The 14,739-nt window shown below is 41.2% G+C and overlaps 1 protein-coding gene across 1 annotated transcript in view; it reads left to right on the top strand.

The window, feature by feature from the left end:
* The window catches only part of PARP4 (poly(ADP-ribose) polymerase family member 4), a 116,201-nt gene that overhangs the window by 6,782 nt on the left and 94,680 nt on the right, over positions 1-14,739 (top strand). Inside the window, exons 5-10 of the mRNA XM_006765331.2 lie at positions 305-380; positions 1,967-2,080; positions 3,722-3,871; positions 5,715-5,852; positions 7,672-7,845; positions 12,801-12,961. Of these exons, the coding sequence (XP_006765394.1) occupies positions 305-380; positions 1,967-2,080; positions 3,722-3,871; positions 5,715-5,852; positions 7,672-7,845; positions 12,801-12,961 (813 nt within the window). The remainder of the gene's footprint in view (positions 1-304; positions 381-1,966; positions 2,081-3,721; positions 3,872-5,714; positions 5,853-7,671; positions 7,846-12,800; positions 12,962-14,739) is intronic.

Raw genomic sequence — 14,739 nt, 5'->3', positions numbered from 1 at the left:
AAAATCGCATAACAGCCGAGCATACACCCAGCAGCGCTGCTGATGCCTGAACGGTATGTGGAATGAAGTGGGTGGGCATCGGGAGGCCACTATGGCACGGGGCAAGCACTATGGGCAGTCTATCTGAAGTGTACCTGGCGTATAAGACGACCCCCTACTTGGAGGCATATTTTTCAGGGCCAAAAAATCGTCTTATACGCCGGAAAATACGGTAGTTAGGGGAGGTACAAGAAAAATTCTAGGAAAATCCTATGTACTCTAAAAGTAGATTTTAATATTAAAATTTTACTTATACACATTTCAGGTTTTATACAGAGAATGTTGAAATTCCTCATTTTCCTCAAGATTTTGAAGTTGCAAAATATAATATCTTGGAAAAAGTAAGAGTTTGATTTCTATTTTGGAAAAAAAGCTGTCTGAATGTCATGTGATTATTCTTTCTGTTTGATTATTTTCTTGTTTTGAAAAATTGTGCATATCCTGAATAATATTTCTTAATATATGAGTTGCTTTTTAATAATCAAGAAAATTTTTACATTTAAAATGTAATGGCCCTGGCTGAGTATCTCAGTGAGTTAGAATGTCATCTCTGTATGCCAGCCTTGGGAGTTTGATCCCTCCTGGTCATGCAAGAAACAACCAGTGAATGCATAAACGGATGGAACAACAAATCGATGTTTCACACTTGCTCTCACTCTCTCTAAAAATTAATTTTAAAAATGTAATGTTTAATTTTTTAGTGTAAAAGTAATTGCTCATAATTACTGATTAAGTAACTCATGCTCATAATAAAAATATAAACAATACGAAATGTTAATATGATATTAAAAATAAAGGTCCTGCCCAGGCTGATGTGGCTCAGTTGGAGTGTCGTCCTGTATACCAAGTGGTGGTAGCTTCAGTTCCTGATCAGGGCACATACCCAGGGTGTGTACAGGAGGCAACCGATCATGTTTCTCTCTTACATCAATGTTTTTTTTCTCTCTCTCTCTCTCTCTCTCTCCCTCCCTTCCTCTGTTTAAGATCAATTAAAAGAAATAAAATAAAAGTCCTTCTTGTTTTTAATAGTTTCTTATATTTTAAGAGTAGATTTGATACAAGTATTTACACCATCTTGAATTTCCATTACTTTTCATTTAAAAGAAAAACATACCCTGGTCAGTTTGGCTCAGTGGATAGACTACAGGGTCAGCCCTTGAACTGAAGGGCCCTGGGTTTGATTCTGATCAAGGGCACATACCTCGGTTGAAGGCTTAAACCCCGGCCTGGTTCAGGCGCATGCAGGAGGCAAACAACCAATGTGTCTCTCTCACATCAATGTTTCTCTCTTTCTCCCCCACCCTTCCACTGTCTCTCAAAAATCAATGGAAAAATATCCTTGGATGAGGATTAAAAAATATAAGTAAATAAAAGAAAAACAAAATACTTTTTTCCAACATCACACAAATGCAAATTAACTTTGGCATTCAAAATGATGCTCCATTTGTATTTTTAGGTATTATAATACAACATAAGTTGAAAATAACATTCCCTCTGTAATAAAGAAGATCTGAAAAGTGGTACCATTTAAACATATACAGATATATCTATAGTAAAAATCTGAGAGGGAAAAATACTGAAATATTCATAGTGATTATATATCTGTAGTATGATTTCAGGTGATTTTTATTTTTAACTTAGTAGTTTCTGTATTTTCTACATTACATTTCCAAATGAGCATATATTACTTTTATAATCAACCTATTTTTTAAAAAAATCTTCATCTGAGGATACATTTTATTGATTTTAGAGAGAGAAAGAAAATGAGATAAAGAGAGAAAGAGAAACATCTATGGGTTGTCCACCATACGAAGGGATGCTCCAACCAACTGAACCAGCCAGCCAGGGCTAATCAACCTTTTAAAACGGCGTGTGCAGTTTGTTGTTTAGTGAATGCAATTTATGAAAGACCAAGCTCTTTTTCCAGATGGGGACAGAGGGAGGTCGAGAAATTGCAGTGGTGGAATTGCAGTGCTCCCAGGACCCCGGATACCCAGCCTTCCTCATAGTAGCACACTTCCTCCCAGATGGTGGCACTGAGGTAATGATCTTTATATCGATTCCCATGTGTTTATCCACTCTTGTTCATAACTAGCTCCCTTAACACTAGCCAGTGAGCCAGCCGACCTGTTCATATTTTTCATTTTGCCTATAAATAGGTTTGAAAAGTGGAAATGTGTTCCCTTTTGGAAAGTGTCAGGTGAGGAGAGCAAGATGAACCCAGTGCCCCTTGACCAGAGCAGCACAGGGGGCTCATCAGAGGAAGGCCCTGTGTGGGGTTCTTGCTCCTGTTCTGAGTCACTTACAGAAACTTCACTAGTGTATATACCTCTCAAAGCAACTCATTCACACACCTCATTATGCACCTACTTTGTACCAAGCAGTCTGCTAGAGGCTGGAACCCAAAGATAAAAAATACTCATACCTGTCCTCAGAAATCACCACCTGGGAGGAAATATCACATTCATGACTTTAATCCACTGTGATGGTGAAATGTCTATGAACTGTTGTGGGCTCTGAGTGGCAAGGAAGGCTTTGCAGAGACCAACCCAAAACAGTATGAAACAAAAATGAAATCAGAACTAATACCTAAAGTTCAAAGAAAGTGCTACAAAACCATCAAGCCATCTTCTATCTAGACATTCTGCTTATAGACAAGAAACAGCAGGGTGCACAGGTGCGGCTCAGTAGGGGAGTGGTCCCAGGAGCAGTTCACTCAGGCTATGGACACACTCACTTTGTTCCCATGCCAGGGTCAGTTCTAGGCAAGGAAGGAGGCTCACATCAGGTGGGTGCAGGTCCACCGAACTTTAGAAGCCCACCCACAGGAGTCCAGACCTCTTATAAGGGGCTGGGGTCAAGATGCCCTTAAGGGAGGTGACTGTTGTTGGAGTCCCTGCTCCCAGGGAAGCCCAAGGTGCAGGTTTCCCACCTTCTGTTTATGGTTCATTCATTGACCTCCCAGTTCCAATGCAATTGATTAATGACAGGTTACTATTACCCAACCAATTTTGCCTAATATTACATACCACTCTTTTCAGGTTTCCATGGGAATAGCTAGAAACTTTAATCCAAGGTCAAATGTGTCAAGGAAAAGTTTTCGTTAACCTTTTACCCCAAAATGTGGACTATATTTGGTGGAGGATTTAGTTGTGTGGGTAAAAACTAAGTAAAAATCAAGTTTGAAAACCATGATAGATATGTTACCTTTTTTTTTTTCACTGAGAAAGCAAATGAGGCTGCTGCCTAGGCCAGCCTGCCCTTCCTGCTCTCTATATGGAGAGCTGTTGCTGGGTGCCTTCCTCCCTTCTGAGTCTACTTGGCAAGTCTGTTCACCTTGACAGAAATGAGCCTCACTTAACCAGCAGAGAAGGAGCTGTTCCAGAAGAGACTCTTGTAGCTCACTCTTTTCCTTTATTAAACCCTTTTGATGGAAAATAACTTAACCTCTACCTTCTTAAATGAAGTAGCTTGAACATGACATGCTTCTTTTTGCCATGTTTGAGAGGCGTCCTATAGCCACCAGTCCAAGAGGAGGTTTATACGTGTCATGACTCCTTTGACAGTAGCAGGATCTAATGTTTTGTTTATGTTCCTGGTACATAGTCTGTGTCCAATAAAGATTGAGACTAAGTTACTGTACCCTCATATCCTAACACTTTGCCACATACTCTATTCACAGCCTAGAAAGCAGTTCTCTGTAAAGCAAACCTCTGAAGATGCAAGTGAGTACTATGAAAATTACCTTGAAGAACTGAAGAAACAAGGATTCCTACTAAGGGAATTGTTTACCCCTGAAGCCACCCAATTAGCATCTGAAAAATTACAAGCAGTAAGATTGGTTTATCCATGTTATTTTATGTTATTGATTAATAATTTTTAAGAAAAATGTTTATTTATGGCAAATAAAAAACTGGCAGGAGAGAAGAGTGGGAGTTAGGAAAAGGAACAGTGAACCCACAGAAAGGCATGGAAGCTGAGATAGAAGTGAGTTCCAGGATAAGCCCCAAAACTTATGGCTTATTTCAGCAATAAATCATCACAGATTTCAAAAGATTTCATTATAACCTAGGCCAGTGGTCGGCAAACTCATTAGTCAACAGAGCCAAATATCAACAGTACAACGATTGAAATTTCTTTTGAGAGCCAAATTTTTTAAACTTAAACTGGTTAGGTAGGTACATTGTTATTAACTTAATTAGGGCACTCCTAAGCTGGCCTTTGCTAAAAACGTCCTCAATCTGATTGAGGTACGTTCGCTGAGGTCGACCCCTTCCAACTCTCCCATCCACACTCATCTTGTATATTTGTTTCGTCTGTCTCAGTGATGGCGAACCTATGACACGCGTGTCAGAGGTGACATGCGGACTCATTTTTTTGGTTGATTTTTCTTTGTTAAATGACATTTAAATATGTAAAATAAATATAAAAAATATAAGTCTTTGTTTTACTATGGTTGCAAATATCAAAAAATTTCTATATGTGACACGGCACCAGAGTTAAGTTAGGGTTTTTCAAAATGCTGACACGCCGAGCTCAAAAGGTTCGCCATCACTGGTCTATCTCCTTTCGTTCATCCTCTCGGTATGTCCAGACCATCTCAACATACCTTTCTCAATCCTCAACACTACTTCTTTCACTCCACAACATTCCCTAAAATTAACTTAATTGACTTTACTTAAAGTTTTAAGTCCACTTCGCACTGTATGTGCACGCCCGCACATGGTATTTTGTGGAAGAGCCACACTCAAGGGGCCAAAGAGCCGCATGTGGCTCGCAAGCCACGGTTTGACAACCACTGGGTCAGGCTGTGTGGGTGATTATTTGAGTCAGGAATACTTTTCCAGGTGTTAAAAATCAACATATCTTCCTTCTCCAGGCCTTTCAAAGCAGACCACTTGTGCTGTGAACTAAGTTCACGTTTGTTTTTCTCCTATATTTCTATATCAGCACAAAGACATTCAAATTTCGAGCTCCACAGTTCTTTGTTTTTTAAATCCAGCAATTGCATTTCAAAGTTGCCAATGTCAATATTAAAGGGAGAAAAATTTAATTCTGTTACAGTAGCACTGAGAGGTTTTTTAACAAAGGCTATTGTTGCTTTGCTGTTTCTGAATTCCTGAAACCTGTTGAGAAAAGCTTCCCTCATATTTAAAAGTGCTATTTTGAAATAGCAAATGTCAATATCAGAATTATTTTCTTGGTGATGTTTCAACAGGCTTGGAACATGGGCCACGAAGTTTCAATCACACTGTACATGTGAGCCCGCACGTGGTATTTTGTGGAAGAGCCACACTCAAGGGGTCAAAGAGCCCCATGTGGCTCACGAGCTGCAGTTTGCCAACCACTGACTTAGGCCAAGAGTCAGGGGCCTTAACCCTTAATACGACTTAACTTCTAATTCCACTGGCAGGCCTATAGTTGGTAGGGTGAAGAAAAAGGCAAAAGGAAAAATAATATGGGACTAAAAGAGAGAAGGGGGACAGAGAAAGGGTATAGGGAGGAGGTGGAGGGAGAGCTGAGCAGAAAAATGAGGTCTGAGTATTAACAGTTACTTGAGTGCGGGTGGCTCTCCTTGGCTATAATTATTTCTTCTCGTGACTCTAGTCATCTCCATTAAAAATAAACCTACCCATGAAAACTTTCTGTTGGTATTGTTTTGCTGTTTGTTGCAGTTGCTTTTGGAGGAGGTAATACATTCAAGCACTCTGAGCCAAGAGGTGAGCGATTTAGTGGAGATGATTTGGGCAGAGGCTCTTGACCACCTGGAGCACACGCTCCTGGAGTCCATGAGCAGGATCAGTCTTAACGATGTAAGTCATGCATATCCTTGAAACAGAGCCTCTAACCTGACAAACCTGCTTTTCTGGTTTCTTTGCTTTAATGGTACCACTTCTGTTTGAGCACTGGTTCAGTTGTTTTTTGATGCATTCCTCTTCTTTTTACTTATGCTGGAGTAGAGGACAACGCGAACACTGAGGGGAGATGAGCTTTTAAGAAAACCAAACAGCCCCACCAATGTGACTCAGTGGTTGAGCGTCAACCTGTGAACCAGGAGGTCATGGTTCAATTCCTAGTCAGGGCACACGCCCGGGTTGCAGGCTCTATCCCCAGTGGGGGCATGCAGGAGGCAGCCAATCAATGATTCTCTCTCATCATTAATGTTTCTGTTTTTCCCTCCCTCTTCCTCTCTGAAATATATATTAACCAATCACCAGCTGCTCTCAGATGTATCCTCTATACATTTCTAAAATCCTTCCCCTTTCCCATGATCCCACTGCTGCTTGTATCATTGATGTTTCTATCTCTCCCTCTCCCTTCATCTCTGAAATCAATAAAAAAATATTTTAAAAATAAAGGAGCCCTTACCAGTTTGGCTCAGTGGCTAGAGCAGCCGTGGGCAAACTACGGCCCGCGGGCCGGATCCGGCCTGTTTAAAATGAATAAAACTAAAAAAAAAAAAAGACCGTACCCTTTTATGTAATGATGTTTACTTTGAATTTATATTAGTTCACACAAACACTCCATCCATGCTTTTGTTCCGGCCCTCCGGTCCAGTTTAAGAACCCATTGTGGCCCTCGAGTCAAAAAGTTTGCCCATCCCTGGGCTAGATCGTCGGCCTGTGGACTGAAGAGTCACAGGTTTGTTTCCGGTCAAGGGCATGTACCTTGGTTGCGGGCACATCCCCAGTAGGGGGTGTGCAGGAGGCAGCTGATTGTTTCTCTCTCATGGATGTTTTCTAACTCTCTATCCCTCTCCCTTCCTCTCTGTAAAAAATCAATAAAATATATTTTAAACAAAAAAAAAAAAAAGAAAAAAGAAAGGAAAACCCAGACATTTCCACATGTAAAATGTCAGACATGAGAGCTGATCAAAGATTGGCTCATTAGGAAGCCTGTTCCTCTGGGTCAAGAGACTTATAGCAGGCTTGAGAGACGTGGGTGCTCATGGTCCTTCCTTAGATACTCAGGACCTAATATCCTCTGTAGCACCTGCTTCAGAACCTTGTGCCTCTGACCATCCGAGGGAAAGGCAGGCCGGTTCCTAGCCCTTCGGAACTTGCTCTTCTTAATTATATGCTATTGAAAAGCAAATGAAATAAAATGTTCCCAGTGGTCCAACTTGTGCAACTACATTTTCATATTTAAATAATACAGACAACTCCTCTGTGGAATTAAATGAATTTATTTCAGGGCAAAAAAACAATAAAAAGGTTTCTTGGGATAAATTCCAAAAAGTACTTGTATAATTTGAAACATGTTTTGGTGGTTTTTGCTCCTGGTTTGATTCTGACATCTTTCTAAATGTCTTATGTTAAAAGCAAGTTTCCTACTATTACATGAGTATTATTCTCTCTGTGGATATATATATATATATATATTAGATATTGAAGACTCTGTTTCTTTCCTTTAGTTAAGCTGAGCCCAGTTTTGGAAAACTCCTCATGACATTATCATCGTAACCAAGATACATCTCCAGTACACTTTTCATTTGTTTTATGACCCATGCCCAGAAAACTAACCATTGCAACATATTTAACAACGGTTTTAGCTATTTTTATACATTTCTTCACTTTCTCTGTGATTATCAAGATCTAATTTTAATAAGCATATGTCATCTTCCTTTTAAAGGTAAGCAAGGCAGAGGGAATTCTCCTCCTAGTAAAGGCAGCACTGAAAAGTGGAGAGACTGAAGAACAATTGCAAAAGATGATGAGTGACTTCTACAGATTAATACCTCACAGAGGTATAGCTACTGAAAAAGTTAGCCTGAGACTATTAGCCAAGAAAGAGGACCTCTGCCAGGTAAATCTCTGGAATATAGAATTCCATTTAAAATATATTGGGGGAGTCCAGGTGGAGTGGCTCAGTTGATTGGAGGGCACTGAAGTGTTGCCTGTTCAATTCTGGGTCAGGACACGCACCTGGGTTGCATTTGCTCTCTCTCTCTCTCTCTCTCTCTCTCTTTCTCTTAATGTCTCTGAACATGTCCTCGGGTGAGGATTAAAAAAATAGAGAGAACCAAGATGGCGGCATAGGTAAACACCTGTACTTGCTGCCTCCCACAACCACATCAAAATTACAATTAAAGGCAGAACAACTGTCATCCAGAACCACAGGAAAGCTGGCTGAGTGGAAGTTCTACAACTAGAGAAGTAAAGAAGAAAGTGCATTGAGACTGGTAGGAGGTGCAGAGGCCCAGAATGGGCTGGCACCCAGGTACACTGCTTTTTTTATCCGGAGGGAGATACAAGCTCCTGCTTGCTCTGAACTTCAGTTCTGGGTGAGACTCTGGGGGACACAGACACATACAGGGAGAAACTGGACTGTCTGGCATCGGGGAAGGAACGCAAGGGCGGCTTTCTCTCAGAGGTGCTCACAGTGGTCATTGTTCCTGCGTTGGGACCTCTCCAGTGCAAGGCTGACTGGCAGCCATTGCTGTTTGCTCTGCCCTGGTGATTCCCTGAGACCCCTCCCCACCCAATTTACAACCCCAACCAAGCTGTGTGCAGCGGCTTTTGCATATGAATGGCCTGTCCTTTCTCAGCCTAAAACTTGTCAAACAGGAAGCAGCCTGCCTTGCTTCATAGCTGTGCCTCATCTGGGCACTTCCAAACCTGACACAAAGAGGAGGAATCTTCAGCTCTCTCTGTAGCTCCTGCTGGGTGGTCCCAGGAAGTAGATGACTTTGCACCTCCTTGGAGATCCAAGAGCCAGTGTACCCAGTGGTTCAGTGTGAGACCATACAAGATTACAACTCTTCACATCCATAAGAGACACACTCAAGGGGCAGACTCAGTGAGCACCAAAGCCCCACTGAAACAAGTCCTGCCCCATAAGGTGTCTCCTGCACAGCAGCTCTTCCATTGTAGACACAGCTGGTCATCACAGCTAATTGGTCTGGAGGTCAATTCCTCCCAGTAATACCAACAGCAATCAAGGTTCAACTACAACAAGTCTGTGTACCCAGTCCACAAAGGTGTGCAATAAGAGTGTCCACCTCAGGTGATTGAGGAGGTTGAGCCACTGGGCTCTATAGGACACCTACCACACAAGGCCACTCTATCAACTCAAGGAGACTTAGCAGCTACCCAATACATAGAAACAAACACAGGGAAGCAGCCAAAATGCAGAGACAAAGAAAGATGTCACAAAGGAAAGACATGGAAGAAAACAAAATACTGGATATAGAATTCAAAACCACAGTTATAAGGTTATTCAAGAATCTTCTAGAAACTTCTGAGGAACTTAGTGAGACCTTCAAGAATCTTAGTGAGTATACCAAAAAAATGGAAAAGGACCAGTCAGAAATTAAGTATACACTGACTGAAATAAAGAATAATACACAGAGATTCAACAACAGACTAGAGGATCACAAGAATCAAGTCAAAGATTTGAAATACAAAGAAGCAAAAATCACCCAGCAGAAAAACAAAAAGAAAATAGAGATTACTCTATGCAGCAAAACTATCACTTAGAATTGAAGGTCAGATAAAGAGCTTCACAGACAAGAAAAAGCTAAAGGAGTTCATCACCACCAAACCAGTATTATATGAAACTAGAGGCCCAGTGCATGAAAATTCATGCACTGGAGGGTGGGTCCCTCAGCCCAACCTGCCCCGTCTCACAGTCCACGAGCCCTCAGGGGCGGGAGGCAACCCGGCAATCAGGAGAAGGCGATGCCCCCATCACACCTCTGCTGCTGCCATTGCCAGCAGCGCAAGCCTCAGCCAACCTGGTTACCTGAGCCTCGGGTGGCCCTGGGCAGCTGGGCAGCTGCCATCTGAGGCTTGCCTGCACCTTGGGCCCACCCTGGATTGCTGGGCAGCCAACATCCAAGACTTGCTGGGGCCTCGGGCCAGCCCTAGGCAGCTGGGCAACTGACATTGAGGCTTTCCTTTGCCTCAGGCCAGCCCTGGGTGGCTGGGGGGCTAAGGGAAGGTCCGGCCGCACTGTGTGCCTGCTGCCCACCTGGCTGGGCTGAAAGGACTGTGGGACTCTGGCAGGGCTGAGGGGACTAGGTGTTGCCATCTTTTGGCTGTGGGCGTCTCCATCTTTGTGATGGCATGATGGTCAATATGCATATTCCCTCTTTATTAAATAGGATGCTGAAGGGTATTCTTTAAGAATAGGAAGAAGAAAAAGGTAAAGATAAAAAGTTATGAACAACAAAATAACAAATACATGTCTATCAACAAGTGAATCTAAAAATCAAATGAATAAAAAATCTGATGAATAGAATAAACTGGTGACTGTAATAGAATCAGGGGCATGAAAAGGGAGCGGACTGCAAATTTTTGGGGGGAACGGGGTATGGGGGTGTGGGAAGAGATTGGACAAAGATCTTACACCTATGGACGAGGACATTGGGGAGCGGACAAGGGCCTGGGGTGAAGTGGGAACCAGGTGGAGGGGAGCTATGGGGGGAAAAAGACGATAATCTGTAATAATCTGAACTGAACAATAAAGATTTAAAAAATAATAATAAAATAAAAATAAATAAATAAAAATAAAATACATTGGGATAGGTGTTTTCAAATCTGATGAATAAGATAACACTGAATCATAGAAGTTATCTATAGAGTTTGCTCAAAAATAAATTGCTGAGCCATTTTAGAATGCATTGGGTCCTTGTGGGAGTTTTTGTGAACCATATTTCCAAACTGTAATGTGTTGGAATAGTAGTACAGTTGCAAATATGTTTAGAATTGCTACCCTGTAAAATAGTTTTTCACATAAGGAGATGAGTTAGGATTCTTTCTGCAAAAAAACAAAGTTGCAACTGACTTGCAAAAATGAGGACATTTATCATCCCATATAACAAGGGGTCCAGAAGTAGGGAGGCTGCTGGTCCAGTTCACTTCAAAGTTACACCATACGCAAAAATAAACTCAAAGTGGATAAAGGACTTAAATGAAAGATGGGAAACAATAAAAATACTAGAGGCCTGGTGTATGAAATTTGTGCATGGATAGGGTTTCTAGGCCTGGCTGGCGATCAGGGCCGATCAGAGCCTTTCGGCTGCCTGCCAGGGCCGTCCTTCATTCCACACTGCCCCCTGGTGGTCAGTGCACATCATAGCAAGCGATGGAACTCCCGGTCGAACTCTCGAGGGGACATTTTGCAAATTAGCCTTTTATATATACAGATTTAGAGGGAATCCACAGGCAGCAAAATCTCAGACATATGCCAAAGCAATATCTTCACTGATATAGCTCCTAGGGTAATGGAAACTAAAGAGAAAATAAACAAATGGGACTACATTAAAATAAAAAGCAAAAGAAACCATCCACAAAGCAACAAGAAAGCCCACTGCATGGGAGAACATATTTGCCAATGTTATCTCCGATAAGGGTTTAATCTCCAATATTTACAGGGAACTCATACAACTTAATGAAAGGAAGATTAAACAACCCAATCAAAAGGGCAATGGACCTAAATAGATACTTTTCAAAAGAAGACAGAAGGAAGGCCAAGAGACATGAAAACAGGCTCAAAGTCATTAATCATCCGAGAGATGCAAATCAAAACGACAATGAGGTACCATCTCACACCTGTCAGAATGGCTATCATCAACAAATCAGCAAATGACAAGGGCTGGAGAGGATGCAGAGAAAAGGGAACCCTATAAGCCAGTCAGAGAAAGATAAATATCACATGATCTCACTCATTTGGGGATTATAATGAACAACATAAACTGATGAACAAAAACAGATCCAGAGACAGAGAAGCATTGATCAGATGCTCAAACCTCAGAGGGAAGGTAGGGGAGGGTGGAGGTAAAGGACAAGATCACCCAAAGGACCTGTATGCATGCATATAAGCATAATCAATGGACACAGACACCAGGGTGTGGGGGTGAGGGCATGAACGGGACTGGGGTGGGGAGGCAATGGGGGAATAAGAACACATATGTAATACTTTAATCAATCAATAAATTAAAATCCCTAAAAAAATATATGCCACCTATTGTACAGGCAGATTTTAATCAAGAGCTTTGGTCCTAATTGGTTTGGCTCAATAGAGCATCGGCCCGCAGACTAAAGGGTCTTGGGTTCAATTCTGGTCAATGGCACATTACCTCTGTTGCAAGCTTGCTCCCGACCCTAGTTGGGGCATGTGCAGGAGGCAACCGATCAATATGTCTCTCTCACATAGATGTTTCTCTCTGTCTCTCTCCCTCCCTTCCACTCTCTGAAAATCAATGGAAAAATATCCTCGGGTCTCGGGTGAGGATTAACAAAAATAAATAAATAAATAGCTTTGGATAATAGTCCTGGCTGCTGTGGCTCGGTGGTAAGAGCATTGGCTCACACACTAAAGGGTCTCAGGTTCGATTCCCAATCGAGGACTCTTACCTTGGTTGTATGTTCATCCTTGCCCCAGTCAGGGCACGTGTGAGAGGCAACCAATTGATGTGTCTCTCTCACATTTCAAATTAGTACAAAGAATTCCCAGACACACCAATTTACTCTGTATGCTTTAGTACATTCTCATATATTCTTCTCTCCCTCTCCCTCCCTCCCTCCCTCCCTCATCCTCTCCCTCCTCTCCTTTCCTTCCACTCTCTCTAAAAAATAATAAATAAATAAACAAATAAACAAATAAATAAATGGAAAAAGTATCCTCAGGTGAGGATTAACAAACAAAAAGCTTTGGAGAATAAAGGTTATTTTCCAATCTTTTTGAGAAAGCATAATGTGATATAAATATTTGCATATGTGGTAATTCTAACATCTGTGTATCATTTTTATCCACAGCTAATAAGAGACATGGTTAATGTCTGTGAAACTAATCTGTCCAAACCCAACCCGCCATTTCTTGCCAAATACCGAGCTTTGAGATGCAAGATTGAACATGTGGAACAGAACTCGGAGGAATTTTTAAGAGTTAGAGAAGAGGTATTGCAAAATAATTGCAGGTAAGCATAAGGAAACGGGTGTGGATCTGTTCTTCTGTAATGCTTTTTCAGATATGGATTCAAAGCCGATTGCCACAATTACCTAGATACATTAATTCTCAGTAATAAGATAACTGTGTTGTGATGACCAATTACTTTGGTATGTGTTTATAATAGGCAGTATGCTATGCTTGAAAACACTGCCTACTATTCTGCTCGGATTTCAAAGTTACCCAATTTTGATGAGAATTAAATTTTAAAAATTTAAATCAAAAGGGTATTTAAGTTTGTGTTTGAAGGGTGTTACATAAGAAAATGCACCTAAATTAAGATTTTAAAATACACAAAAATATGTGTATGTTCATAGCAGCACATAAATCATAAATGCTACAAATTAGATCTCGTGTAGGTTTTGCTGTTGTTAGGAGTTGGTTTTCCAGCACTCCACTAGAACCAGACCTAGCCATGCCTCCCTGTGGATAGATTCAAACCTATTTCAAAATATGTTCTGTCTTCCTTGGGTGATCATCTTCAAATTCCATTCCCAATACCACTTCCCACCCACTAAGATGGTTATATTTTTAAAAGTGGAAAATTATACGTGTTGGTGAGGATGTGGAGAAATAGCCCTCACACATTGCTTATGGAATGTAAAGTGGTGCGGCTGCAATTTGGTGATTCTCAAAAAATTAAACACAGAATGATCATTTGCCTCAGTAAGTTCACTCCTCCTTATAGACCCAAAAGAACTGAAAACAAGTACTCAAACAGATACTGTGCATGAATGTTCATAGCAGCACTATTCAAAAGCCCAAAGGTTATTTCCAAAATTATGGTATATACATATAATGGAATATTATTCAGCCATGAAAAGGAATGAAGCACTTGTACATGCTGCAACACAGACGCACCTTGAAAACATTTTGTTGAGTGAAAGAAGCCAAACATGGAGTCAGAGGGAAGGAAGAGCTACGTTCTTAAGAGCTGAGGAGGGGGGTGTAGTTCAGTCATCTAATGTGAGTCAAGCAAGCCCTTAGAGATCTCACCTCCTGCCCCCAAGTATTTATACAAAAAAGGTGGGCCTCTTCCTAGGGAGAGATTTTGCTGCTGGGAAAAATTAGATTTCTCCATTTCATTTCACTAATAATGATTTTTTAAATAAATTTTTGTTGTTCTAAAATTTATATTCTTCGTTGAAAATTTAGAGACTATATAAAAATATGAAGAGCTCTGGCTGGTGTGGCTCAGTGGTAAAGTGTTGCCTGCACACCAAAGGGTTGAGGGTTCAATTCCCAGTCAAGGGCACCTACCTGGGTTGCAGGTTATCCCCACCTCAGTCAGGGCATGTGCTGGAGATAACCAATTGATGTGTCTCTCTCAAACTGATCTCTCTCTCTCTCTCTCTCTCCCTCTCTCTCTCTCTCCCCTTCTCTCCCTTTCACTCTCTAAAAATCAATGTAAAAAATGTCATCGGATGAGGATTAACAACAAGAAACATGAAGAGAATGAAAGATCACTCCAAATCTTCCCACCCAGAGATAACCCAGAGATTATATAACCACTGTAAATACTTTGGTGTTGTAGAACATATTCCAAGTTGAATTATTGATTCTTCTCTTCACCCAGTAGTGTACTAGTAGGCCAGCTCCCTGAATAAAAGTCCTGATTTATAATATTTGCTGATTTCTGTGGTGTAAATACTCTTACCATAGCTCATATCAAGCTACTGACCTGACACCACTGAGTGTGGAGCTGGGAAGACGTGCTCAATAAGCTTTCATAACCCCTTTATCTACAAC

This window comes from Myotis davidii, unplaced genomic scaffold (assembly GCF_000327345.1).
Source record: "Myotis davidii unplaced genomic scaffold, ASM32734v1 scaffold840, whole genome shotgun sequence".
In the NCBI taxonomy this organism is placed as follows: Eukaryota; Metazoa; Chordata; class Mammalia; order Chiroptera; family Vespertilionidae; genus Myotis; species Myotis davidii.
This window is presented reverse-complemented; position numbering and strand designations above follow the sequence as displayed.